Below are 25,835 nucleotides of genomic sequence, written 5' to 3'. Positions count from 1 at the left end.
GGCTGCTATGACACATGAAAGCTGTCTGCCATGAAACCAGAATAAAACTTCAATCAAGTATAGCAATAATGCCTTATTGTTTATTTAACCTAAAAGTCAAAGGGGGGCGGTAAATCAAGTGGGTTGCTGTGACAAGGATCCTTAAAAATAGGACATACATTGTGGCTCGAATCGAATTGCGATTTCCAAATAAATACACATATATCGAACACATATTAAATATCCCTTTAAATGGGACGGGACACACAAATTAGTAATCAATGGAAATGACATGATAAAACAAAGAGTGAGAACCGAATGACATGGTAATAAGTAAAGACGATCTTAAAATTGGACATGGACGTACATAAATTATACGAATTAAAAGGTACCCTACCCTAGGCTAGGTGGCACTACCAACTATGCCATAACTTATGATCCTACGGCTAAAATACTATTGAAGCGAGCATCTGATCTGTTTGCGCTGATATTTCCATTGTGAGCTGGTTTATCTGCGCTTGCGACCCTTCTTGTAGCCCTTGCCATACCAACCCGCCTGAGTGCGTGCCAGCTTGCGGGGGAAACTCGTCGTCAGCTGCTGGCGACGCTTGGCCGTCTCCGCTGCCGCAATGTGCGCAAGGGAGATGTTCTCGTCGTACTCGTCCTCATCGTCGCTGGTCGGACAGCATTCGCAGACGACAAAGCGGCCGCTGCGAGCGCGCTTCTTGTGCTTGCGTTGGTTGAGGTTCCACTGGCGATAGAACTGGCAGTCCAGCTCGGCATACCGATCGAAGCAGAAGCCGCAGCTGGCGGCCGAGCGATTCATGGCGAAGTTCGGCACCACCTGCGAGTTCCAGATGTTGAGATCCTCTGGCGGAGGTATGAGGATGCTGTGCAAACCGGAGTACGCGTACTTGGCGTCGTACCAGCTGGGCAGTTGGCGGAGTAGCTCCTCGTCGTTATGCTGCCGCAGCATGTCCATCTGCGACAGCTCGTTCTCCTCGTCTTCTTCGGTGGTGGAGTCCGCCGAGCAGGTGGCTCCATCGCTTTGGATCTGTATATTGAGGGCCTGGAACACGGGTGGCAGTATGTGCTTCGGTTCGATGAAGGGTGTGGACAGAGGCGCCCCGATGGGCACCAGCGGCGGCAGCTGAACGGGCTCCAGAAACAGTTCCACAGGCAGTTGGCAGAGACTCGGCAGACTTGGTCTGGGACTTGCGTCCAATTGGGTCTTCTGAATAGCGACTAGTTTTGGCAGTTCCATGCTCTCCACTTTCAGGGGGATCCCCGTCTTGATCCCCGTTTCCATATCGAATTCCACCTCCTCCTTGAGCGAGAGCGGTTCCAGTTTCGGCAGCAGCTCCAGCAGCTGCATCTCCTGCTTCACGGTGGTAAGGAGGAGGGCGTCATCGTGGTTGGGGCTGATGTCCAGTGCTTCCTCCAGCTTCAGTTCAGTCTCCACTTTGATTGTTGTCTCCTCCGCCACCAGCAGCAGGGCAGAGCCCGGCCCAGAGCCATTGCCCAGCTTGAGTTCTCCATTGGAGGTTGGTTCTATCTTGACCTCTGCATCATTCCCGTTTATTAGGCTGGAGCATACGCTCCTCGCATACTTTTGACGCAGGTCGAGGTTCGTCTTGATGCGTCTTCCGTTCTTAATGGGAGTTCGGATGCGCGGCCCCTTGCCTATGGGCAGATCGCTGAAGCTGCAGCTTTCCGTGGAGATTGTCGAATCCTGCGTCTCCTCGGTGGTGGTGGTGAAGGCCTCGTCTTCGTCGGCATTCTTCAACAGCGGCTGCGTGAGGGTGTGCAACTCCTCGGGCATCAGAAGCGTGGCGTGGGCAAAAATGGGATCCTTCTCCTTGGTGTACACCGGCACCGCGATGTTCAGCAGTTGCATCAGCTGGGCCATTACGCGGTCGCATTTGCCGTTGATCTTGATGCTGGCTATGTTGTCCTTGGGCGTCCACTGAAGATTCACCACGCAGATCTTGGCCCGCTGGCGCGCCGGCTTGTCCATCTGCCACAGCCAGGTGTACTTCTTGAGCACCTTCAGACTGGAGCCCAGGCAGAGGATCACGTCCGCCCGCTCCGAGTGCTGCGTGGCCCCCGTCCAGTTGAGCGGCCATTTGAGGTTTCCGCGCTCCCCAAAATGAACTATGGTGTCGTACAAGGGCTCCGAGCAGCGGTGGCACAGCCGGTGCGTCTTGTGGCAGTAGCGTGCCGTCATCTCCGTGGTGTCGAACTGGCGCCAGTAGACGGAATTCGGCTTGCAATGCTTGCACACCTCCACGTACATGTTGCCGTGGATCTCGGAGAGTGAGTGGCGCGGCAGACCCGATCGCAGATGCAGACCGTCGCAGTTCTGCGAGACAACATGGTGGAGCAGACGGCGACGGTGCAGCTCGTAGAGGGCCATGTGGGTGTAGGTGGGATTCGCACTGGACAGATCATGCTCTCCGATGTCCTTGCCCTTTTGCAGCAGCGTCCAGATTCCCTTGCTGCCACGGTAGTCGGGAATGAGGGCGGCCGTGCTGATGCCAGCGCCCGTGTAACAGATGAGATGCTTCGCCTGGGAGATGATGTTGGCCAGCTGCTCCACCTTGGCCTCGATAACGTGCGGGGCATCCTCCTTTTCGACCACCCGCTCCTTGTAGATCTCGACGCGTTCCTTTCGCTTCTTTGTGGCCTTTACCATGTCCGGATGCTTCTCCAGAAACTGGCGGTCATCGACTGAGCGCAGGGAGTCGCATTTTCGTAATATTTGCGAAACCTGATGGAAAGGAATAATCATTGATTAACATCGAGGAAACACAGATACACACGCTCAGATACAATTGCAATCACTTGCATGTGTGTGTGGGGGTGCGCAACTAATTACCTTTCGCATAGCATCCTTTCGACGCCGCTTCTCGTTGTCCTTCTTAGCAGGATTCACTTTCGCCCGCGTTATATAAGATTGCGCCACATCCGCACTGTGCTCCGGCAGCCCCACGTCCTCGTCCATGACTAGCCACCGTCCTCCGGGCTTTAGTTTCTGGAAATCCAAACTAAAAATGCTCCCCAGCGAGCGCACAGGGGTTGGGGGGAAATTTGGCAACAAAATGTGTGCCGCTGCGAGTAGTGTGAAAAGTTTTGGCAGCGCGCACACTTACATTTTATTTGCCCTGCACCCCTCCATTTCTCAGGACGTTAACAATTACTTGTTTTATGGTTTATTGCATATATATTTATAAATGTTTTTTGTTAGAAAAAAGGTAAACAACTATCGATGTTACAGTGCGCGGCAATCGAGCATTTTATGGTCATCGATGTTTCAGGGATGCATAAACCAATTCAGTGACTTGTCGATTGTTTGCACTGCAAGCAGTGACAGAAGAAGGAACCGTTTCTACAGCATAAAATATCAGCATCAGTGACCGTTACCACTAACCATACTGTATATACAGATGTGCATGTGCCAGTTCATACAACGAAAGTGACGCAGCTGAGGTTTCAGCGTACGGTCCCAGGTCTTCGGCTCTGGGACCGGCCGTGTTTGGCTCTGGGACCGACCGGGTTCTGCATTCTAGCTTTTACATTTTTCCCTTTATTTTAAATTTTTGGCAGCGATCAATTATTATTTTTCGTTTCATATCAGTCAGCTTTTGTCAGAGAGCAATTCAACATTTATCGTTTCATATCAGTCAGGTTTTGTCAGCGAGCATTTACAACTTTATTTTAATATCAGTAAGCTTTTGTCAGCGAGCAATTATAGTTTTTTGATTTCATATTAGTCAGCTTTTGTCAGCGAGCAATTAGAATTTTTCGTTTCATATCAGTCAGCTATTGTCAATGACAAAAAAATAATTTTTGGGTTTTTTTTAAATTTGTATTACATTTTTTCTACATTTTTTCGTTTTTCCTAAATTTTTACATTTTTTTTAAATTATTCCTACATTTTTACAAATTTCCTAAATTAAAAAAAAATTTTTTTGTGCAAATGCCGTCAGCAAGGTGCGATCAGATTATAGCCAGAAACCCCCCATCACCCTGCCTTAGGATCTCCACAAACTTTTAAAACTTTTTTAATCAAACTAATCTAATCAGAGGTAGATTTCCACACTATGCAGCATCATTCTCAAAACTTGGCCATCGTTTGTGTTATCCAATCCAGATAGCGAAAGACGCTCGTGTAGATGCCGGGAAGTCCTGGCGTGCCACAGGACAGACCTGCCGAAGTAATGCCCATCACATGATACATGCAGGGATAATTCTGATGGTACATTAATAACGGACCACCAGAGTCCCCGTTGCAGGTATCCTGAGCCCTATCAGAGCCAACGCACACTTGAGTAGCGGCATCGAATCCGTGGGGATATTCCTCAAGTTGTCGTGAGAGAATCTTCTTGCAAATCTGGAAAAAAACATGGCATCGGATCGGTATCTTCAATACAATGATGGATAACCCATACCGAATCCTCGTAGCGATCCAGTTTCACTTTGAGTAGCTTCGCGGAGGGTTTCACAGCAAACCCCGTGCTTCCCCAGCCCACAGCTATGAAGGAAATGAAATAACGCTCATCGACAAAGGGCAAGCAGGCGGGATGCTTGTAGAGATCGAATACGACATCCTCTGACAGCTTGACCAGTCCGATGTCATGGTAGAGCTGTGGATCCTCATAGTTCGGATGTGTTTTGTAGTCCGCCACGTTGTAGTCCCGTGGGGCAGCATCATCTTCAAACGTGTCAAAGTCCAGCTCGCCGAGACGAACCACATTTACCTCGCCTCTGCAGCAGCAGTAGAAAAGATAATTTATTTCTTCATTCAGTTTATTAGCTCAGTGTCACTTACTGTTCCGATTCCAGGCAGTGGGCAGCGGTTAGAACGAAGCGTTCACTTATCAGTGTGCCGCCGCAGAACCAATCAATATTCTGGTCCCAGCTCTAGGCGACGTCCGAGCCGTGCCATAGGTGGAAACTCCTTGGGATTGGCCGGATCCCCACCCACAATCAACGGCGTATAGCTGCGGCAATTGTCCACAGTTTGTCGCTGAATAGGTGCTCCGGGCAAGAGAAAACTGTAGGCTATCGTCTCTTCGAACACGCTCTGTTTGAGACTGGTGCAAGCTGTAAAGGGAGTGTAGTCGCCTCCATGGATGAGGTGAGACCATCAGGAGATCGGGTCACACTTACAGCGCACAATATCCGAATGTAAATGTGAATTTTGGCCAAAACCGCATGGCAGTTCGCTAAGCAGCAGCGACACCAGCAAGAGAATCATCTTCGCCACAGATTTGATTGCGATTACTTTGCTCAGCCGCTAATCAAAGCGAGGCAGGCGGGTCGCCTACCGCGCAGAACGGGTTTCGAATCAGTTATTCATCGCCGAGCAAACAGATTGATCAAGCAGGCCCCAGGCCATCGCATTGCTAAATTGGTAAGACAAACAGAATTTCCCTTGTTCCCGAATTCCAAGAAAACAATTCAACTTCCATAGTTCCGATTTGCTTAGCTTGTTCCCCGTACAGATGTGGTCTATAATTAGCATGGAATGGAACGTGGCTGTTACGATCTCTTGGCCATCTCCGCTTTAATCCAGTCCAAGTATTGATGTACACGCGTGTAGAGGCCTGGAAAGTCCGGAGTGTCGCAGAAATTTCCAGTGGAGGTGATGCCCATCACATGGTACATGCACGGAAAGTCCCTGTGATATGTCAGCACCGGGCCACCAGAGTCCCCGTTGCATGTATCCTTGTGTTCCTTGGAGCCGATGCAGAGCTGGGTTCTGGCGTTGTAGCCGTTGGGCAGCTCCTCGTTTGGCTCGGACGTGGTGCTGCATCGGGTGCCATAGTTATTCAGACGCACCTTCCTGAGCTTCTTGGAACTTTCGCTGACAACCTTTACCTGACCCCAGCCGATGGCAATAAAGGTCTGATCGCTGGCGCCATCGTGAAAGGGCAGACACGCCGGATGCTTGTACTCGTTGAAGGTGACGGGTCGGCTCAGTCGCAGCAGGGCAATATCATTGTAAATGATTGGATGAGCATAGCCAGGATGCACCGTGGAATTGGCCACGCAAAAGTCCTCCGGATCGGCATCGTCCTTGTCGTTGTCAAATTCCAGTTCTCCCAGCCGAACGACATTCACCGCCCCACTGCAACAGAGAATCGTTTAGAGATAACCAGCCCCCCTGCACTGCCTGATAGATACTGACTTCTCGCTGTATAGGCAGTGGGCCGCCGTGAGAACATGTTGATTGCTGATCAAGGTGCCGCCACAGAACCAATTTATTTCGTTATCTTCATCGCGATTACCCAAGCGTGCGGCATGGGGAAACTCCTTGGGAAGTGCGGGTCCTCCGCCGATAATCAGGGGCGTGTAGCTGGTGCACGTGTCTCTGGTCTTGTAGATGACCGGTGCATTCGCATAGAGCAGACTGAATTCCGACGTCTGCTCGAACACGCTCTTTTTGTAGGCAGCGCATGCTGTAGGGTAGAGCAGTCGCCATTGTTTCAGAATCGATTATAATCGCTGAGTACTCACATCTGACTAGATCCTGATCCAGGGCTGCACTCCAGTCGGCTGCCAGCACTAGCAAGGCAGCTCCCAGCTGGAAAATCTTTATTGTGAACGCAGTTTGCATTTCCCTGTCACTCGTTTCGTGTTCGTACACTCGCAACGCTCTGGCAGCTACTGAATGTATCTCAATCAATCGACGGACTCCAGCTGTGATCTCTGCGAGGTTATCGTCCAGCGAGAGATTGCCTGATGATAGGGGGAGGGAAAACCCGGGACTATATTGATTATAAATCAAATATACGCAATTATTATTATGCAACCGATCTTTAGAGGTACATCTTGGTCATCTTTAAGCCGGTTTGCATATAGGAAAATCAAAAGCTAAACTCTTGACAATCCAAACGACAGAACACATCTCTCGTTGATTGTAAAAATAGCTAATGAGTAATGGACTCTGAATATCAGTTTCAAACCGGTTCGCCGTTCTTCCTGGTTCTCAAACAAACATAAAACACACAACACACAAAAAGAGATAGAAATTGATAACATGATAATGTATTTGTTGCCCATACGGACTTTGCTTCCACTACATACTATAAACGGAATAAATCTCCTTCACTTTAAGCGGTCCTCGCCAGCTGCTGCTTGATCCAATCCATATAGTAATGGACCCTAGTGTAGAGGCTTGGAAAGTCGGGAGTATCGCAGAAATTGCCAGTGGAGGTGATGCCCATTACGTGGTACATGCAAGGATAGTCCTTGTGGTAGGAGAGCACCGGGCCACCAGAGTCGCCATTGCAAGTATCCTTGCTTTCGGGAGAGCCAATACAGAGTTGGGTGCTGGCGTTGTAGCCGTTGGGCAGCTGCTCGTTGGGCTCCACGCTAGTGAGGCAACGCTGTCCGTAGCCCCGCAGCTGGACTTTCAAGAGCTTATTGGACTGATTCTGGGCAAATTTTCGAGCACCCCAGCCAATGGCAATGAACGTCTCGTGGCGTTCGCCATCGTCGAAGGGCAGACAGGCGGGATGCATGTACAGACTGAAGTTGACCGCTCGACTCAGCCGAACGATGCCAATGTCATTATAGAGGGCTGGGTTATTGTAATCCGGATGCATCGTGGAGCTTAGCACTTCAAAGTCCTCCGGCTCGGCATCGTCCTTGTCGTTATCAAACTCCAGTTCTCCCAATCGGACCACATTCACCGCCCCACTGCATCAAAAGAGAACATTTAATATTTAGATCGAGAGCTGAGATCCTCCTGATACCCACTACTCGGTGTAGAAGCAATGGGCTGCTGTGAGCACTAGCCGATTGCTTATCAAGGTGCCGCCACAGAACCAATTCGTTTTGTTATCAGCATTGCGATTGCCGAGCCGCGCCGCATGTGGGAATTCCTTGGCTTCGGCCGGAGATCCGCCCACTATCAGAGGTCGCGAGCCATGGCAGGAGTCGACGGTCTCGTAGGTGATGGGTGCATTGGCAAAGAAGAAACTGATGGGCACACGCTCCTCGAACACTGTTCGCTTAAAAAGTGTGCAAGCTAAAAGAAGCAAATGCTAGCGATCATTAAAAATATATCGGTGGGATCATACCTTGCTGAGCGGCTCGATCCGGAGTCTGGCTGAGCACAAGGGTGCCAATTCCGCTCAGAGAAAGCATCAACAGCACCGAAGCAAGCAAGCGCATCGACATAGTTATGAATCGTCGATGAACTGCATTAAAAGACGACCGGTTGACGACTGATCGCTCACGAACTGCGCAGCAGAGAACACCGCTCCGCTCAGAACGAATCTCTTACATTAATCAGAGAATCAGCGGACAATCAGCTGCTTCCATAGATACCTGTTTTCTGTACGAAATAAGCCTTACATTTATCTGACACACAGTTCTTTGGCTTAACATTTATATTGCTTCTGCTAATATAAAAAGTTTAACAGTCTTAATATCTAAAGAGGAAAGCTAACTAATTGAAGTGTATTCCTTCCGAGTTAAAGGTCAGCAGGAGACGCATGAAATCATCTATGTCCATAGATCTCGCACGGGATGTGGCCATGTCCAGTTCCTCTAGAATTCGGATGACCTTTTCCTGCATATTAAAACCCTCTTCGAGGGGCTGCAAGATACAAATGATATGGAATGCAGCTATTTATTTAGGTTTGAATGCTTGCCACCCACCTCGTTCCTCAGCGAGCGATACAATTTGTAGTTCTTCTCGAGCATTTCCATCACGGAGCTCACTTTGAAGGTGGCAGCGAGAGTCTTGTTTTTGCGCAAAAAGGCAATGCGGGTGAGGCCATCCCATTCGGTAAAGTTCACCGGGGGTGGGGGATTTTTCGGCTCCAGGCGCACCACACTCGACTCTACCTTTGGCGGCGGCCTGAAGTTATTCTTGCCCACCTTCATGAGCATGTCGACGCGGGCAAGCAGTTGTGTGTTGATGCTCAGACGGCAGTAGAGCTTGTCGCCCGGCTTGGCCACTAGACGCTGGGCGAACTCACGTTGAAACATGAGCACGGCACAGCGGAAGAGGGGCCGGTGCAATAGGAGCTTGAATATCAGCGGCGAACTGATTTGGTACGGCACATTGGCAATGCACAGGTCGAAGAAGGGCAGCTCCGCCTTCAGGAAATCACCGATTAGCACCTGCAGCTTGGGTTGCATCGGTGTGGACTGCACACGCTTTTGCAACTCGGCGGCCAGGCGGGTGTCGATTTCACAGGCAATCACCTTCTTCGCCTTCTCCAGCATGCGGACAGTCATGTTTCCCGTACCGGGACCGATTTCCAGCACCACATCTGTGGGTCGCAGAGCAGCCTTCTCCAGCATGGTGGTTATCACCAAGGGGTTCTTTAAAATATGCTGCCCGAAATCCTTGTTGAATACAATTCCTGTCATGAAACACGGTTAGAAGTGGAATTGGTTGGTTTTTCCAAGGATTGAACATACCCTGCTTTTGCACTTCATTGTGCACGCGGCTCTTCTTCTCTGTCTTTACTTTTGGCATTGTTCAAACTTGTGTTTTTGCCTGTAAATTGATTAAATTGTCGAAAAAATAGTACAAATCGTGCTTTGTTTTGAACATGTGCAATTTAGGGATGCTATCAGCTTTATCGATAGACAAAATATACCACAGAAATATACCGGAACATACCGTAAATATACCGAGAAGTATATCCCGCTGCGATTTGTGAAATTCAAAACGATTTGGCGGGACGTTTACATTTTTCATAGGTGTTACCTCTTTATTTATTAATTAGTTTTCACTTAAAATTATAAATCAATTTTTGATGTTTTAATTTTGGTATCTTTGGTTATCTTCGCACATCGGTACATTTTTTTTTTTTTTTACCATTTATTTAAGATCTGCTTTAACATTTCACATTTCTTCCTTTCTTGGCTTCATTTTTTGTTTGTTTTAATATATAATTTTTTTGTGTTTTTACAACATATCAACTGTTGACTCTTGACTTTACCTTTACAGTTATTTATCTCTTTTGTTTAAACATAACTTAACTTTATTTATGCTTTCTCCCAATTATAGTTTGGTTACTTCTTCGGCATTTTGTTTGTTTGTTTGTTTTGTTTTAGTGTGTGTTCTGAATACTTTCTGTTAATTAATATTACTTTTGCAATGACTCTTCCTCTTACTACGCCTCCTGCATCATCTCTTTCAGTTTGTTGCGCTTTGCTTTGTACGCCATTCAATAAATAATTCAATATATTTTGTTCTTAGTAGTTTCTGTAGTTAACAACTTTTAGACAATGATTAGGGGGCTGGGCAGCCGTTAATAATCCTTCGAGTGTATGTTTGTATGTGTGTTTTTTGTTTAAGTATCTAAGATGCGAAAGGTACATGAAAAAGTTGCACATATGTATGTATCGGTTGTGTGTGTTTGTTCTTGTCCAGAGAAACGTTAGCTAAGCTGGATCTGATTTGTGAGAGCTCGTACATACAATACAGAGTTATATGTAGTACTGGCTGGATCGCTCTCCGGGAGCCCTTCTTCTTTGGCAAGCAATGACTTTTGACCTATTATAGCGTTTGTGTTTCTGTGTGTCTAGCAGATTGAGAGTGGGGGAAGGGAGCATTTGCATTGATTTGCTTTGCATATTTGAAGAGTGAGCTTATAGCTAACATTTGGTTTCACATTTCCCTATAATATTTTACTTGTTTCAGGTTCCGCGATTTGTGCTTTTCTTTTCATTTTTCCCATTTCCCATTTCCCTTGCCTGTTTCTGTTTCTGTTCCCACTTCCCTTCCATTCTTTCTAGCCTTACTTCTTTGTATCTTGTGTGTGCTTCTTCTCGAGAAAAACCAACAATATTTTCTATTCTGTTTGCTTATTCCCTGACCTGATCTGACCTCTACTGACCAATGGACTCTATACTCATATAAATAAATCATGTTGGCTGGATGCGTATATCTGTGAGAGTTTTGCTCTATTTGTTGTATATTTTGTATCATTTTCTTTCTTTTTGTTTTGTTTTTTAATTGAATAGGGCTACTATTTTTTCTATACTTTTCAATCTTCTCAATGGCCGAGATCGTCTAGCGATTGAGCTCATTGTTTTATAAAATTATTCTTTTATCTTTTGTAACATTTTTTTTTGTCCCATGTCTTCTCCTTATTCTTTTCTTAATTTTTTTTTTGAGTGTTTTTCTTTTTGTTTTTTTTTTGTATTTTTTTGTTTGTTTGGTAAAATGCGTTTTTGAGAATACTTTAGGTTAACATTTAAATTGTAAATGGGTAACTAGCGCTTACGCAGGGCTTGCTATTTCACAAATACATATTATTATTATTATTATTAGACACTGGGCGTTCATTATTACATACAAATCTTGTGTGTTTTATGCCTATGCCCCTGACTCTGCATTTTTGGTTTTACTTTTGTATTTTTTGTTTAGTTAACAACGCTGCTTATAGTTAATAAATCTCCTGTCCTTGAAGGGTTCTTGGCTAGCCATTCCTTCCATTATAATTTTAAGTATATATTTTGTAGTGATTTCTTTTAGCAGAATTCCTTTTGCTCTGTGAATAGATTGACAAACATAAAACGGAAACAAATCGAATTTGCCGCATCGCATGAAATGTGTCGTATATTAAATAATAGGAATAACAACATTTAATTAAAAAAATTAACAAATTTCGATGCGTTCTCCCAAAAATTTGTTTCGAATAGAATTTAGCTTTGAGTCTTTGGCTTTAAAATCAACATATAATAATCGTTAATATTGTATCTCTCGTCTCGTCTCGTTTGTTCTCCTCCTCCTTCCATATAATTTCATTGTTATTTAACTTTTGTTCGGCTTTCTTTCATTACGCTAAGTGTTTTGTTTGTTTATAGGTATAAATATGCCTTTAGTTTCACAATTTTATTTACTTTATGTATGGATATTATATATATATATATATAATTTGTTTTTTTTTTTGTTCTCCCCTCTTTCTTCTGCTTACAGACTAAACACGTTTCTTGGTTGTATTCATAATTTGTTTTGTTTAGTTTTTTTTTTTTAGTTTTTAGCATACATAAATTGATGTGAATTTTATAGACATTTGTTTGTTTTATTTTAGCTTTATTTTCTATGATTAGTTAGCTTTACTTTCTCTTTGTTTTGTTGGTAAATTGTATGCGTTTGTTTTTAGGATGTTTTGGCTTGATTTTTGCGTTTTTGTTTAATGTTTTAGTTTTGTTTTTTTTTTTTTTATAAATATTTGTATGTATAACAATAAGGTTAAATTTTAAAATAATATCGCTTTAATACTTGAGAAGGAAGTTGTGCAAGATTTCAAATACATACAAAAAAACAAATTGAAATAAATGTATGTATGTATGTATTTATGTATATGCTTTGGGGTGGGGGTATTTGTTTTATAGACGGCACGTTGCGGAGCGGCACATATGTGTGATGTACATATGTGTATTGGGTGTGTGTTTTTTTTTTCTTAGAGGTTCCCTTGAGATTCGCTTGGAGCAAGAGCTAAGCTTGGACGCTGTCTGGGCCGTCTTTATGCCTGCCTTTAAGTGCGAAACTTGAGATTCGGCACGTTAAACAATCAAACAAACAATTAATCAATAAATAACTAATAACAAAATGCACTTTGAGCCACAATTGCAGCCCACAGGGGCATTGACTAGATGGGTTCGGGTGCGTGGCGGGGCGGGTGGCGAGGCGGTGGATTGGCATGGCAAACAACATAACTTCAATAAAATACAATACAATACAATAGAATACAATAAATAAATACAATTCAAACTTTCTAAGCGGCGGAGGCAGGCTCCAAGAGTAGCTGTAGCTTGAAGCTTAAAGCGGAAGCGAAAGTGGAAGTGGAATCTGGATAAACTTAACAATTTCTTGGTTCTTTCTGCCTGGTGCGCATCATTCAAGTAGTCGAAGCTAAGCAGCAGCTTTGGCACTGGTTCTTGCTTGTCGAGATGGCTATGGCTATGGCTCTGGCTGACTGGTGACGGGTGACTGGCTGACTGGTGAAGGGTGACTGGTGACAATGTGTGTGATAAATCAACAGTATTTTACTTGCAATGTTTCACTTCTCTGATTCGAACCTAGGATTTAGAACGAAATAATGACAACGAATACAACTGGAAAACAGACAACAATGAAGCGTTTTCATCGCGAAACAATACAAATAGTTTTGCATGTGCTAGGGATATACGCTAGAGGAATACGCTAGACGCTAGATGCTAATGGTAGATGATAGATGGCTGATTCTAGATGACGGCACAGTTCGATCTGTATGTCCACCCAATTTAAAACTAACTCACTGACTGACTGACTGACTGATCTATACGGACCGGCCCCCTGGGATGGGTGGAGCTCAACTTGTGTCGGGTTATTGTTATTTCGGCGGATCAGATCGGATCCGGTGCCTCCAAAACTGAAAGGGAAAATGAACAACAATCGTTGGGCCCTAGTAGACTTTGCGCTCTGGTCCAAACTTGGGATTGACAAAGGAGAAGCCAGCGAACTCGTCCTGGTTGATGCAGCGTATGACCTCGTTCCCGATGGGTGTCAGCACCGGATCCTCCTTGGTGAACTCCGCATCGAAATTGTTGGCGTCGCGAGGATTTTTCTACAGTTACAAAAATGTTAAGTCAAACTGTAAGGGGGAAAATGATTTCTCATAGCTTACCATTTTTGGTCGGAATGGTGGCTTTATGTTGCGCTTCTCCAGCTCCTTCCAGTCAAGCTTATTGAAAAATGGATGCTTGCGTATCTCGTTCTCATCGCCAGTGCAGCCCAGCCGCTGCTCCGGATTCTTGGTGAGAAAACCTGCACAGAATGAGTCATTGGATTAGCACGAGCTGACGAGAAGCTGATTGCAAATCATACCCTTTAATATGGAAACGGCTTCGCGGGACAGCCAAACGGGATAGAGGACATCGTCGTGCATGATCGAGTCGAAGAGCTCGTCCTCATTGTCGGCCTCGAACGGCGGCTGGCCGGCCATCATCTCGTACATGAGCACGCCCAGCGCCCACCAGTCGACGGAGGCGCCATACTCCTGCTCCTTGAGTATCTCCGGGGCAATGTAGTCGGGTGTGCCACAGAACGTTGTGGTCAGCATGCCATTCATGATGCCCTCCTTGCACATGCCAAAGTCGGCCAGCTTGCAGTGCCCCTCCTGATCGAGCAGAATGTTGTCCAGCTTCAGATCGCGATAGATGACACCGTGGGTGTGAAGGAATTGTAGCGCCAATGTCACCTCCGCCGCATAGAAGGCGGCACGGGTCGCCTCGAATCGACGCGCCTTCTGTATTTGGAACATCAAGTCGCCGCCATTTACGTACTCCATCACGAAGAACAGGCGGTCCGGAGTCTGAAAACAGGAATGTAACGCAGTCAGGAAGGGATGGTTGGCGGCCAACGCCAGGATGCGCTTCTCCGTCATGGTGCAGTCCACATCGTCGTCCTGGATGATGGCATCCTTCTTCAGCACCTTGATGGCATAGATCTCGTCGGTGCCCTTCTTCTCGGCGAGCATCACCTTGCCGAACGAGCCCTTGCCCAGCACCTTGATGAAGTTAAAGTCCAGCAGCGAACACTTGCCGGGGCGTGTGTCCCCGGTGGCTCCGCCCACGGCCAGGCTCATACAGCTGCTGCTGTTATATCCGCTGGTCAGCGTGCTGGTGGAGGTGGCCAGGCTGTCCGCCGACATTGTGCCACTGCGGAACGAAGCACCGGGCACATTGTCCCCGTCGCCGCCCAGCGAGGCGCCGTAGTTATCCTCGCCACCCTGCTGGTTCAAGTACTTGGAGCGGCGCGGCTGCTGGCCCTGCTTGTCCGGCGAGATGCCCAGCGAGCTGAGGATCTCGGCCATCTGCTTGGTGTTTATGCCGCACGTGTTGGCCACGTTCTTCTGGCAGCGCTTGTGCACATTCATGCAGCAGGTCTCGCACTGCAGGCCCTGCTTGATGAGTCCGTAGAGCAGCGAGCCGCAGTGGTCGCAGAAGGTGAACCGCTTGTAGCTGTGCACCACAAACCGGTGGGGCACATTGACGTTGAATCTCTGGCCGGCAGGCACCACCTCCACTTTGGTCTGCTGCTAGAGACAAGAGTGATTGGGGAGGGTTACCTTTGATCTGAGTGCACATGGGAGAGTATCGGGTTGCTTACCTCGTCTCGCATGCCCGGACACTTGGACACCACGGACAGATGACATTTTTTATGTACAACTAAGGTGCAGACTAGAAATGATGAGGAGAGAGAGAGAGAGAGAGAGAGACCAAAAACAACGATATATCATTAATATCTCCACTCGGAATTGGGCAACTGAATGCTGGATGGGAATGGATCCTTCATCATCTGGCATAGCAGAGCAGAGCATTGCAGAGTGCATAGCAGATTGCATTTTGCAGCTTATGGAGAAACTCTAGACATACGAATAAATGTTTTTGTTGTATATATTTACAGGATATCATATCGTTTACTCAACAAGCTCATTGAAACATTCAGGGTTAGACACAAAAAATCTCCCATTGGTGGCATTAAATGCGATTTGAATCTGCATCAAATATCACCATTAAGAGTGCATATATTAAAGGTATATGTATATTAATTAGTCGAAATCTTTGAGTAATTGTGTGATTTCTTTGGTGCAAAATTGGATTATTCACATGTTGTGTGTGTTCAGGTCAGGTGAAGTTTAGTTGAGTTTTGAAATTATTGAGTGCTCTGTGGCTGTGCCTTGTGACTGTGCGTCAATTAGTGTTCGTTCAGGTGTACACAAAAGTTTTTTTTAATCACAACATTTAGATGCTTCGGGCAGATATCGAAAACAAAATTAAAACTTTTATAAGACTTATTTTTTTTTTGGACATCAATAAATAATAAGTGTAACACAAGAGAGAATAGGACCTTCTTCGGCTTGCCCGAAGCTTTGAAATATTCTTTGATAAATTCCTAACTAAATTGATCTAAATTCAAAAAGTTGACCCTACTGAAATTTGGTTTCATGTTGGATCGTTTTTCTACTTATTTAATGCATGCAATCAGAAAGAAAAAGTATAGAAAATTCATTGATCTTAAAACCTGAGATAAGATTGGGGGGAGGATAAAATAGATACACAGACGAACATGGAACTTCCCTTCTTATTCTTATAGCAAACTGAATATATCCCGGGATAACAACAAATATGTAGGGTATGCAAGGATCCCTAAGGCTTGAAGATTGGGTTACAATTACAACGGACTTTTCCCTGACAGACACACAAATTAGTATAGCACGACGTTCAGTAGTTCATTCTCTCTTTGCTAAATGAAAGAAGGACAATGCAATGTGATGGCAAAGCAATCGATTAGTAGTGGTGCAGAGCGGACAGGACCAGTGCCAGGATACCAGACAGAGACAGTCCAAAGAGAGAGAGATAGAGAGTGGACGAGAAGGTGCATTGATGCCAGAGTCCAGACTGGACAATGCTGAACACGTGCAGCCACATCTACATCCATCCAGCCACATCCACATCCAATCAATAAAAGTATTTATCCCTTTTGTTTCATAAGGTAAAATAAAACAATATATGCAAGTACATAAGTAAAAATGCAGCTAGACGAACAATATCCAGATGCTATTGTTCCTTCAATCGAATAGCAACAGCATCAACAACGACAACGACAACAACGACAACAACATGGACAAACGACAACAGCAAACAACGAATAAAATGAGTAACGAACAACGAATTACGAACGTAACAAGCAAATGCAAAGTGATATGGATAATGGGGGGGGTGGTGGAGCGGAGCTTATTTTGAAGGCTCTCCACTCCTAGAGCTGCAAAGCACCAGGGCACCCAGGGACCCAGCAGGATCCAGGAGGACCCGTTGGCTCTGGTTCCGTTTAGTTTGAAGCAAAACACATACCTTGACATTGATAGCCTTGTTTACCAATTCCCCTGCAAAAAGGCAAGAAATTCCATGGCTATTGTATGTATATATATATTTTTTTTTTTTTGGTAACTGAATGAAGATTGTGTGTGTTTGTGTGTGTGTGATGTGATGTGGTATGGTTTGGTGTGTGTGTATGAATGAGATGGAAGAACCGCCAGTGGAAACCCAAAAGAAAATCAAGCATGAGCTGTTGTTCGTGAGTTTTGTTCCTGACCCCAAAAGCAGCTTTTAAAATGAGACCCAATAATCCACTTGAATAGAAACCAGGATTAATGCCAAATGGAAACAATAAATAGCTAATAGGAAATCGAATAAAAAAATACTCTGCATTACAGACCCAAAGACCCGAGTGATGAGAGGGGATGATACATTAAGAACATAGAAATAAGATCAACTCAAATCGATTCAAATCAAATCATAAATAGTTTCGGAGAGATGGTGAGAGAAAGAGAGCGAGAGAGTTGGGGGGTAAGGGAGGATAAGGTGTGATAAGGATAAATCAAATAAGTCCCGAAACTATATGCATGTTTATGTAGATATTAATCACTGCAAATACAACTTAGGAATAAATGGTACGGTAGATGTTTAGCCCTGTACGGCTGGGTCTGAGTACGGTGAGTACGTTACGGATATTGTACGATTATGTGTGCCGGCCAAGGCCGGAGCGGAGCGCTCCACTTACCAGATAAACTCCCGACAATGCGAACAGAAGGTGGGTTGACGCAAAAATGTTGCCATGAACTTGTGACCATTCACCTGGAATTGCAAGAGCATACGCAAAGGGTCAGAGGATCAGTGGCATTCCAGAGTATGCTGAGGGGTGGGGTGCACTCACCTGGTGCACTCGACGGCGCATGGCTCCACGACGGCGATTGAAGCCAGCGCGCTCTTTGAACTCCTTATTGACGGCCACAGTGCGTTCCACCTCGGCCTCGGCTTTGGCTTGATCTAAAAAAAAAAAAAAAAAAAGGAGGAAGCGTTAGACATACAATACAAGTTGGACTCAAGAATTAACGGAACACCCGAACACCCACCATTGCATTTCTTCAGCTCAATGATTATATGGATCTTTCCCTGTGGCTCCAGGTTGACCTGCAAACAGTGATATATGTTATGGAGATGCATTAAAAAAGATTCTGTGAAGACTCACCCATAGATCTGGAGCGCCTGTCTCGCTCTGCATAAGATCTTCGAACGATATAATGCAATTGGCAACAAAATCATCCGGCGGCAGGGCCGCATCGTGAAAGACGGTCAAACTGATGTTCTTGGCATTGTTAACATCGTGCACGAACTGCTCATTCCACACAGGATCGAACGTCTTTGGGCGTGTGGTGGATCGATCTGTGGGTGCAGAGATTAGTAAAAGATCGCCAATCCCTTAGGGCGTGGGTGGGGGATTCACTCACCAAAGTGACTCTCGTCGACATCTATCGAGACGTAGGGATCAATGAGCTGCTCATCGGCTAGTTTGCCGAATGTTAGGTTGTGGCGCTTCTGGAAATCTGTGGGACGCAGGCCGCTCGCCTCGCACACCTTGATCTGCAGCTTGCCCGTAAACATTGTCATTGCCCCCCGTTTGCCCTTGCTTGACTTGACCCTCCTGAAGTTTGAACTCGTCAACTCCCCTGTTCTGGCTTTCTGGTCTCTGCAGAGGAGGTTTATCTTTATTGCACCGATCCCCGGTAGCAGCTGGCGGACTGCGTCTCGTGAGTCAGCAGCAGCAGCAGCAGAAGCAGTATCGGCGGTGGTTTTGTGTGGTTTGCTTTGGTTCGGAGAACAGCAGGAACCACTCTGTGGTCGTGTGTGGGTGTGTGTCTGTGGGTCTGTGGCTGATCTGAAATTGCAAGATCAGATAAGAATTTATTAATGAAATGACCGAGTGACGTTCAGAACTTTCTCTATGGGGCAATGAATGTTAGTGTAGGTCATTGACACTCATAAATATACTGCTATACACGATATAACCCGATTCACTTCCCAAGGTCGCCCTCACATTGATGGAATCCACTCTTACATACACACAACTATATATACACATGTACATATGTATATGTATTATGTAGATATATGCATTCGTTTGGGGGACATTAGGCAATCGCTCAAACGACAACAGTCCATGAAACAGAAAATCGAAAATAGTTCACTACCATCATCTGTTGTGGTAATATTTCCCATCCCCACTCCCCCACACATAAATCATTATCATTCCAAGAAGTAAGCGGATGCAGTGATGGGTGTTTGCACAACTTTTTCAATCTATCGCAGATTTCGTTTCGATCGTACAATAACGGTGGAGCGTCTCTTTAATTGAGGTAAATCCACAGCAAAAGGAAACGTTTCATAATAAGTATCTACATACTCTCAAAACGCTTTAATTCAAAAGAATGTTTGGAGAGGGGGAAAAAGTTGTTTTTCTCAAGGTGCCTTCAATTTAGCTTTGATTAGGTCTCAAATCTTTAGATGGCAGTTTGTTCCCTTTTTTTATGCAAATTGTTTTTAATGCATGTACGGAATCTGTAGGGGCACACCACACACCACATAGGCGAGGAGAAGCTATTTTTTCAGAGATAAAACAACAATGAAATAATAACAAGCAATCCTAATGCCACCCCCAACCCCTATCGCCGCCCACCCACAACCTACTACACGACAGCAGCAGCAGCAGCATCACACCAACACACAAAAATTCCAGCACCAACAATACACACACACACAAACACACTCAAGATTGGGAGAAACACAGGCGATTCACAGGTCCGGATTCCACATCGGATAGAATTAGAATTAACATTAAATCCGGATTAATATTAGAAAACTCAATTGGAAAATTTTTAATTTTCTAATTGGGAAAAACGAAGGCGAATCTGAGTGTGCGCGTTGGTGTGGGTGAGAGAAAATAGAAGAGAGCGCGTTTACATTACATTACATTACACCTCAATTACCTTACCTTTGCTCTCTCGTTCTGTCGTTCACTCTCACACTCCCTCTCTTTCTCTCTCTATTGTTGGTATATTAGAGAAAAAATGTTGAGCTATGTGTGCGAAAAAATTAAGGATGCCTTGACACTAGAACCCACACACACAGATACACAGACACGGATACAGATGCACGCACACGCACCCTGTTTGCACAGTTGAAATTGGCTGTATCTCAAGGAATTTTCTTTGTTTTTTCTAGCTTTTCGCGAATCACAAAATCACGTATCCAACATTTTCCTATCCTGAAAATAGTTGTGCATTGAGTTGAATATTTCCTCGATTTTCGTGTCGTGTGTGTATTAATTGATAAAAATTCACGAAAGTGTTGGACACGGACAAAGAATAAAAACGAGTGTTGCAAAAACCGTTGAGTGAATCACGCTCATTTTTTCGTGGTCACGACTGCAGCTCGATACTATCAAGATAGTCGCATAACCATCGATAGTAGAGGCTAGCAGAAAAATATCGATACTATCGATATACTATCGTTTCAAAATTTGCTCTCTTTTCAGAGGTGAAGAGAGCATTTTCGTGGTGACTTTTGTGGTGTGAGAAACATGTATCTTCCGGGAACGCGTATGGAATGAAGATTCATTGTTGCGTCATTTGATTTGATACATTTGATTTGTATGGGAAAAAATTCAGCAACATGTGGAAATGAATTAGCAGCATTGTTCTGCAACCTTGGATCGGAATGAGCAACAATCTGCATACCTTGGGAAAATGGATATTATAGAATAGAGATATTGTTGGTAATTTCATGCTCCAATTAATACAGAAACTACTCAGTCTCTTATTAAAAGACATCAACGAAATTTTGTAGCTCATGGGTACCAATAATAGGTATCAGAACCGGGATAAATGTATTTATAAAACACAAAACATATGCATAGATAGGTAAAAAATAACTCAATCTAACGAAAATGCAATATTAATGTTTTAAAGCAGCCTGAAACAACAAATTTAACATCAATTAAAGGAAATAAGGTATACAAAAGTCTATACGCATAGAAGAAACTTGGTTGACCAGCAACAATGACGTTACATTTAGTCAACATTTACATTTTATGCTTTGGCCGTTTTTGTTTGAACCCTATTATCTAAACAATCACATTAAAAATAGTTCTGAAAACTAGCCAATCCTTACCAAAATTCATTGAGGAATTGGGTAACATAATTTTTTTAGGGCTGAGAGGGCCAACTAGCTAGTAATATTTAACGGAATATCAAAATCGAGGAATACGAACGCATCTTGTCGTGTCCGTCAGTATATTTACGCTATATTTTGATATTGACAAAGTATATTTCGGTATAATTCTAAGGGTCAGTCGGGGTTTTTTTGATCGAGACCGTCACACTGGGACGCGAGCAGAGTTTTAATTTAAAATTAAACATTAATTTAGTGGAGCGAAAAAACAAATTGTCTCGCGCCTTCTCGAATGACGCAGAATAAAGGAATGCAAAAACTTTAAGTGAAACTAACTAAATAGCAACAATTGAGCGTATCCAAAATGAGTTCGGGGCAAGTGCGTACTCCCGTCTCGCAGATAATAAACAACAAAGCTGACCAGGATGCCGAGGAGGAGCCAAAGAAAAAGTCACGCGAGGATTGGCGCAAGGCCAAGGAGTTGGAGGAGGCGAGAAAAGCGGGAACAGCCCCAGCCGCCGTCGATGAGGAGGGTCGCGACATCAATCCGCACATTCCGCAGTACATTTCGAACGCGCCCTGGTACTATGGCACCCAGGGGCCCACACTGAAGCATCAGCGGCCACAGCACGAGGATGAGCAGGGCGAGCTGGACAAGCGGGCGCCCAAGGGCCTGGACACGACCAAAATTGTGACCAAATTCCGGAAGGGCGCCTGCGAGAACTGCGGCGCCATGACGCACAAGAAGAAGGATTGCCTGGAGCGGCCGCGCAAGGTGCAGGCGAGGTATGCAGAATCGATTGTGGTGCACGACGAGCATATCGTGAGCGAGGCCTCCATCAACTACGATGAGAAACGCGATCGCTGGAGCTCCTACGATCCGGCCAATCACCGGGAGATCGTCGAAGAGTACGAAAAAGTGGAGGAGGCCAAGCGGCAGCTGAAAGCTGAAAAGCTTAAAAATGGTAAGTCAATCAGTTACTCACTTCCATCGATAGCTTCTAACATTCTGCACTCTGGTCAGACCCCGATGCGGAGATCTCAGACGAGGAGGGCAACGAGGACAAATACGTCGACGAAGTGGACATGCCGGGCACAAAGGTGGACTCCAAGCAGCGGATTACTGTGCGAAATTTGCGTATTCGCGAGGATACAGCGAAATATCTGAGAAATTTGGATCCCAATTCCGCCTACTATGACCCCAAGACTCGCTCTATGCGTGACAATCCGAATCCAGCAACGCCTGCGGAGGAGTAAGTGCTTCAGGTATATCAGTAGATGAATTGGACTCTAATTTATTAAATTATTTGTAGAGCTGAGTTTGCCGGGGAGAACTTTGTGCGCTTCTCTGGCGACACCACAGCCCAAGCCACCGCTCAACTGTTCGCCTGGGAGGCCCATGGCAAGGGAGTGGATGTCCATTTGCTGGCCGAGCCCACGAAGCTGGAGCTACTCCAAAAGGAGTACGAACAGAAGAAGGAACAGTTCAAGTCAAGTGTAAGTCGTGCCATTTTATCATTCTGCTGAAATATCTTCATCACAGGCGCCTCTTTTTGCTTGCAGACAAAAACTCACATTGTGGAGAAATATGGTGGCGAGGAGCATCTGAAGGTGCCGCCCAAGTCGCTGCTTCTGGCCCAGACCGAGGAGTACATTGAGTACTCGCGCAGCGGCAAGGTCATCAAGGGCGTGGAGAAGCCCAAGGCGCGCAGTATCTACGAGGAGGACGTGTACATCAACAATCATACGACAGTGTGGGGCAGCTTTTGGAATGCCGGCCGCTGGGGCTACAAGTGTTGCAAGTCCTTCATCAAGAACTCCTACTGCGTGGGAATGCAGGAACCGGAAGGCTATTCGGACCATCAGCAGCAGGCGGATAGCTCCGCGTCTGCAGTGCCTCCCGAAACACCCGCCGATATCGAAACCAGAATCCAAGAGGATCCCCCGGGGAAGGTCGTCTCAGAGGCAGACTCTGCGCCTAGCTCGGAATCATCCTCAGAGGAGGAGGAGCCAGATGTTCGTGAGAAGAAAAAGTCGAAGAAGAAGTCCAAGAAGCGAGAAAAGAAAAAGAAGGCGAAGGAGCAGCGCAAGCGCAAGGAGACGAAAGAAAAGGAAGCCAAGGAGAAGGCGGCGGCAACTGAAAAGAATATCCAAGAAGACCTGGACGATCGCAAGAGACCATACAACAGCATGTACGATGTGAAGGCGCCCACCGAGGACGAGATCGAGGAATGGAAAAGGAAGCGACCACGCGCCGAAGATCCAATGGCGCAATTTCTGTGAATTTCAATGTAAAATAAAATAAAAGTATAGCCAGATAATATTAGAATACAATTTAATATTAGACGATCGCATACTGCTCGTAGAGCAGCTCCCTTATCTTGTAATATTCCTCCGACAAGCAGCCCTCCATGGCCACTTTGCCGGCATCGACACGTCGCAGCGCCAAGGTGCCATTGGTGCACCAGAGGACGCCGCCCGAGAACTCCGAGTTGATGTTGTTACGCAGGAGAATCTGCTTAAAGTCCGAGAGCTTTAGCTCGTTGATCAGCACTGAATTGTGGACGGGAATCTCGTCCTCCTCGAGCGTCTCCAGTGTGAGTGTTTTACCCTCCTGCATGGCCGCATCCTGCTCGACCGTCACATCCATGGCAGTGGGGGGAGCATCGATGGCTTTCAGACGCATGCCCAGACGGCCATCGACCCAGGCCACCTCTGCATCCTTGCCCTTCTGGAACTGCAGCTGGGAGACGAGACCCTCGGTCAGACGCACTTGGTAGATGTGAATCTCTGTGGTCACATCGATGATCTCGCCCTTTTGTGGCGTGAAGACGCGTGCGCCCACATTCTGCTCGCAGTGTTTGGCCACCACCTGTGTGCCCTCTTCCGTGCCATGGACAACGATGACGCGACGCGGTCGCAGTTGCGAAAGAATTTTCAGCATAGACTCGCCGTCGGAGCGGCCTTCAAAGTCAATGCGCTGGATTTGTGCATTCACTTCGATCGTTTTGCGTTGGTTGATCAGTTTTGTGGGCTTCTCCAGCAGCTGGACATCGGTGTCCATGTCACCATTGGCCTGCTGTTCAATGCCTGTGCCAGGCTCCTCCTTCTTTACATTTTCCTTGTTCTGCTCTTCGGGCGGGAATTCGGTGTTGTTCATATCCGCAATGCGATAGTCATCCAGGATGATGATCTCGCCGTACTCATCGTACTTGATCTTCTCCTCGTGGTAGGGGAACATCACATGGTGGCGTTTGTTCGACTTAAAGAAGCCGGAATGATGACGCCCCTCAGGACGAACGACAATATCGTGTTTTCCCGTGATGACGCTCATCTCGATGTCATCTTCCGACTCGGAGCTGCTCTCCTCCTCCGGTTCCGGCTTGGCAATCAGCGGATTAATCTTCTCGCCTTGTGTGCGCAGATACTCTTCCAGTTCGGCTCCTTCCAGCTCCACGCGCCTCCGCACATCCAACTCGATTTGCCTGCCTGGGGCATAGTTCTCCACCAGATCCATGGCCAAGGTGCCGGGGGAGGTGCGGGTTGTCAGAATGATGCTGTTGTTGGCATTGCTGGCCCACTGAATAAAGAGATCTCGCGTAAAACCGCTCTCCAGGTCCGGCGTGCTGGCCAGCACCACCTTCGGGCCGGCTGGCAGCTTGTATACATCCGCCAGAGTGTGGCACAACTGGATGTGCTTGAACTGGAAGGGATTGTTACGGGCTCCCTCAAAGGCTTTAGTCAGCTTGTCGCTCATCCACTCGATCTGTGACTTGGCGAACTCCACCACGTTGTAGCTCACGTTGTTCAGGAGGGCCAGCGAATAGGCCATCAGCCCGGACTCCTTGTTCTTCCACAGCTGGTCCAACATGTGGGCCAGCTCCAGCATCCGACCCGCCGTGTCAGCGGCAATGAGGACATTGCCATTGTTCCTCACGGTTTGCAGGATGTTCGTCATCAGCTTCTCATCGCGAGCACGACGCCGCGCCTGCTGGTATTGTGCATTGTATGCGTCGGTTATGAGCAGCGACGGTCGCTGTAATCGGTCCAACTCGCAGCCACTCAGATGGCGCTCCTTCTTGTGGTTGAAGTCCGTGGCATAGACAATGTCCTCCTCGCCGACCTTGACTATCTTCCAAATGGTGCCGCCAATCATGTGCCCAGCATTCAGAGGCGTTATGGATATGCCATAGCCCTTGCCCTTCAACGAAACTGTTTGGTTGTACTTCAGCTGCGTGATCTTCTCGAAGGCGGTGTCCACATCGTCTAGCGAGAACAGATCAAAGTCACCCATGTTGAAGTGCGACATGTACAGATCGTACATGAACATCTGTCCCATCTTGAAAACTGGTATCGTGGCATAAATGGGACAATTAAGTCCCAGTTTCCCCACCAGATAGGGCAGGGCGCCCAGATGATATGCATCTGGATGGGATAGCAGTACGGCATCCAGCGTGTGCACTTGCCTGAAATGATTGATTCAGAATGTTTTGTTTATTTATTGCACCGCCGGCACTCACCTTTTGAGTTCCTTTATGAAATTGGCATCGAACTTCTCGTCCCATCCGCAGTCTAGCAGAATACGCACATCGTCAATCTGGAGTATGTAGCATGGCGGCGACTCATCCATTGCCCCCGATATCGTGTGCAGCTTGATAATTGAAGTCATTTTAGGGAAATTAACTAAATAAACAAATTCTCGAATCCAATTTTGGCTCCAAAACGCGCTATGCCGGTCCAGGGCTGCACAACAGTGTCGGAAATACGGGAATATACCGAAAAACTCCAGCCCAATGCTTAGCTTAGCTTATCAGTTTAAAGCA

General features: G+C 46.2%; 6 protein-coding genes and 1 long non-coding RNA gene across 10 annotated transcripts; 2 read left to right on the top strand and 5 right to left on the bottom strand.

Moving 5' to 3' along the window:
• Positions 1–58: 58 nt before the first annotated feature.
• Positions 59–3,555, bottom strand: LOC111066891 (NAD-dependent protein deacetylase Sirt7). Its single transcript, XM_022355836.2, has 2 exons — positions 2,858–3,555; positions 59–2,749 (listed from the first exon to the last, which is right to left on the bottom strand). Exons 1-2 carry the CDS (start codon positions 2,981–2,983, stop codon positions 488–490), a joined length of 2,388 nt encoding a protein of 795 aa, XP_022211528.2. The 5' UTR covers positions 2,984–3,555; the 3' UTR covers positions 59–487.
• Positions 3,556–3,898: 343 nt separating this feature from the next.
• Positions 3,899–6,800, top strand: LOC121405546. Of its 2 annotated transcripts, none has more exons than XR_005968640.1 (2): positions 3,899–5,395; positions 5,471–6,800. It is a non-coding gene; the product is annotated as an uncharacterized LOC121405546 (long non-coding RNA). The 2 variants fall into 2 exon arrangements; XR_005968639.1 differs by having other exon boundaries at positions 5,456–6,800.
• A 210-nt stretch (positions 6,801–7,010) lies between these two features.
• Positions 7,011–8,217, bottom strand: LOC111066986 (serine protease snake). Its single transcript, XM_022355978.2, has 3 exons — positions 8,070–8,217; positions 7,747–8,017; positions 7,011–7,686 (listed from the first exon to the last, which is right to left on the bottom strand). The coding sequence occupies exons 1-3, from the start codon at positions 8,167–8,169 to the stop codon at positions 7,098–7,100; spliced, it is 960 nt and encodes a 319-aa protein (XP_022211670.2). The 5' UTR covers positions 8,170–8,217; the 3' UTR covers positions 7,011–7,097.
• Positions 8,218–8,329: 112 nt separating this feature from the next.
• LOC111066989 (probable dimethyladenosine transferase) lies at positions 8,330–9,587 on the bottom strand. The gene is made up of 3 exons (XM_022355981.2): positions 9,424–9,587; positions 8,653–9,365; positions 8,330–8,590 (listed from the first exon to the last, which is right to left on the bottom strand). The coding sequence occupies exons 1-3, from the start codon at positions 9,479–9,481 to the stop codon at positions 8,441–8,443; spliced, it is 921 nt and encodes a 306-aa protein (XP_022211673.1). The 5' UTR covers positions 9,482–9,587; the 3' UTR covers positions 8,330–8,440.
• Positions 9,588–12,211: 2,624 nt separating this feature from the next.
• On the bottom strand, positions 12,212–18,713 carry LOC111066985 (protein kinase C). Of its 3 annotated transcripts, none has more exons than XM_022355975.2 (10): positions 18,294–18,713; positions 18,035–18,228; positions 17,919–17,976; positions 17,720–17,832; positions 17,567–17,640; positions 16,858–16,889; positions 15,113–15,183; positions 13,829–15,041; positions 13,629–13,768; positions 12,212–13,568 (listed from the first exon to the last, which is right to left on the bottom strand). In XM_022355975.2, the coding sequence occupies exons 1-10, from the start codon at positions 18,451–18,453 to the stop codon at positions 13,407–13,409; spliced, it is 2,217 nt and encodes a 738-aa protein (XP_022211667.1). In that variant the 5' UTR covers positions 18,454–18,713; the 3' UTR covers positions 12,212–13,406. The 3 variants fall into 3 exon arrangements, with proteins under 3 accessions (XP_022211667.1, XP_022211668.1, XP_022211669.1); XM_022355976.2 differs by having other exon boundaries at positions 13,829–15,038; positions 18,294–18,453; XM_022355977.2 differs by lacking the exons at positions 16,858–16,889; positions 17,919–17,976; positions 18,035–18,228; positions 18,294–18,713 and having other exon boundaries at positions 17,720–17,810.
• A 2,487-nt stretch (positions 18,714–21,200) lies between these two features.
• LOC111066854 (pre-mRNA-splicing factor Slu7) lies at positions 21,201–23,330 on the top strand. The gene is made up of 4 exons (XM_022355773.2): positions 21,201–21,977; positions 22,037–22,265; positions 22,326–22,509; positions 22,576–23,330. The coding sequence occupies exons 1-4, from the start codon at positions 21,377–21,379 to the stop codon at positions 23,293–23,295; spliced, it is 1,734 nt and encodes a 577-aa protein (XP_022211465.1). The 5' UTR covers positions 21,201–21,376; the 3' UTR covers positions 23,296–23,330.
• Positions 23,331–23,333: 3 nt separating this feature from the next.
• On the bottom strand, positions 23,334–25,779 carry LOC111066853 (probable cleavage and polyadenylation specificity factor subunit 2). Its single transcript, XM_022355771.2, has 2 exons — positions 25,533–25,779; positions 23,334–25,478 (listed from the first exon to the last, which is right to left on the bottom strand). Exons 1-2 carry the CDS (start codon positions 25,679–25,681, stop codon positions 23,354–23,356), a joined length of 2,274 nt encoding a protein of 757 aa, XP_022211463.1. The 5' UTR covers positions 25,682–25,779; the 3' UTR covers positions 23,334–23,353.
• Positions 25,780–25,835: the final 56 nt, after the last annotated feature.

This window comes from Drosophila obscura, unplaced genomic scaffold (assembly GCF_018151105.1).
Source record: "Drosophila obscura isolate BZ-5 IFL unplaced genomic scaffold, ASM1815110v1 contig_150, whole genome shotgun sequence".
Taxonomy (NCBI): Eukaryota; Metazoa; Arthropoda; class Insecta; order Diptera; family Drosophilidae; genus Drosophila; species Drosophila obscura.
Note: the sequence above shows the minus strand (reverse complement) of the source record. Positions and strands in the feature narration are given on the sequence as shown.

Excerpts from the sequence above, each read along its gene's own strand:
- LOC111066986 (XM_022355978.2), bottom strand. The coding sequence starts at position 8,169 with ATGTCGATGCGCTTGCTTGCTTCGGTGCTGTTGATGCTTTCTCTGAGC. Across the intron at positions 8,018-8,069 it reads GGATCGAGCCGCTCAGCAAG|CTTGCACACTTTTTAAGCGA; the intron begins GTATGATCCCAC and ends TGCTTCTTTTAG. Across the intron at positions 7,687-7,746 it reads CATTGCTTCTACACCGAGTA|TGGGGCGGTGAATGTGGTCC; the intron begins GTGGGTATCAGG and ends CTTTTGATGCAG.
- LOC111066985 (XM_022355975.2), bottom strand. The coding sequence starts at position 18,453 with ATGACAATGTTTACGGGCAAGCTGCAGATCAAGGTGTGCGAGGCGAGC. Across the intron at positions 17,833-17,918 it reads TGAGCTGAAGAAATGCAATG|ATCAAGCCAAAGCCGAGGCC; the intron begins GTGGGTGTTCGG and ends TTTTTTTTTTAG. Across the intron at positions 17,641-17,719 it reads TGCGCCGTCGAGTGCACCAG|GTGAATGGTCACAAGTTCAT; the intron begins GTGAGTGCACCC and ends TTGCAATTCCAG.
- LOC111066853 (XM_022355771.2), bottom strand. The coding sequence starts at position 25,681 with ATGACTTCAATTATCAAGCTGCACACGATATCGGGGGCAATGGATGAG. Across the intron at positions 25,479-25,532 it reads TTCATAAAGGAACTCAAAAG|GCAAGTGCACACGCTGGATG; the intron begins GTGAGTGCCGGC and ends CAATCATTTCAG.
- LOC111066989 (XM_022355981.2), bottom strand. The coding sequence starts at position 9,481 with ATGCCAAAAGTAAAGACAGAGAAGAAGAGCCGCGTGCACAATGAAGTG. Across the intron at positions 9,366-9,423 it reads CAATGAAGTGCAAAAGCAGG|GAATTGTATTCAACAAGGAT; the intron begins GTATGTTCAATC and ends GTTTCATGACAG. Across the intron at positions 8,591-8,652 it reads ATCGCTCGCTGAGGAACGAG|CCCCTCGAAGAGGGTTTTAA; the intron begins GTGGGTGGCAAG and ends TGTATCTTGCAG.
- LOC111066891 (XM_022355836.2), bottom strand. The coding sequence starts at position 2,983 with ATGGACGAGGACGTGGGGCTGCCGGAGCACAGTGCGGATGTGGCGCAA. Across the intron at positions 2,750-2,857 it reads GAAAGGATGCTATGCGAAAG|GTTTCGCAAATATTACGAAA; the intron begins GTAATTAGTTGC and ends CCTTTCCATCAG.
- LOC111066854 (XM_022355773.2), top strand. The coding sequence starts at position 21,377 with ATGAGTTCGGGGCAAGTGCGTACTCCCGTCTCGCAGATAATAAACAAC. Across the intron at positions 21,978-22,036 it reads AGCTGAAAAGCTTAAAAATG|ACCCCGATGCGGAGATCTCA; the intron begins GTAAGTCAATCA and ends CACTCTGGTCAG. Across the intron at positions 22,266-22,325 it reads CCAGCAACGCCTGCGGAGGA|AGCTGAGTTTGCCGGGGAGA; the intron begins GTAAGTGCTTCA and ends AATTATTTGTAG.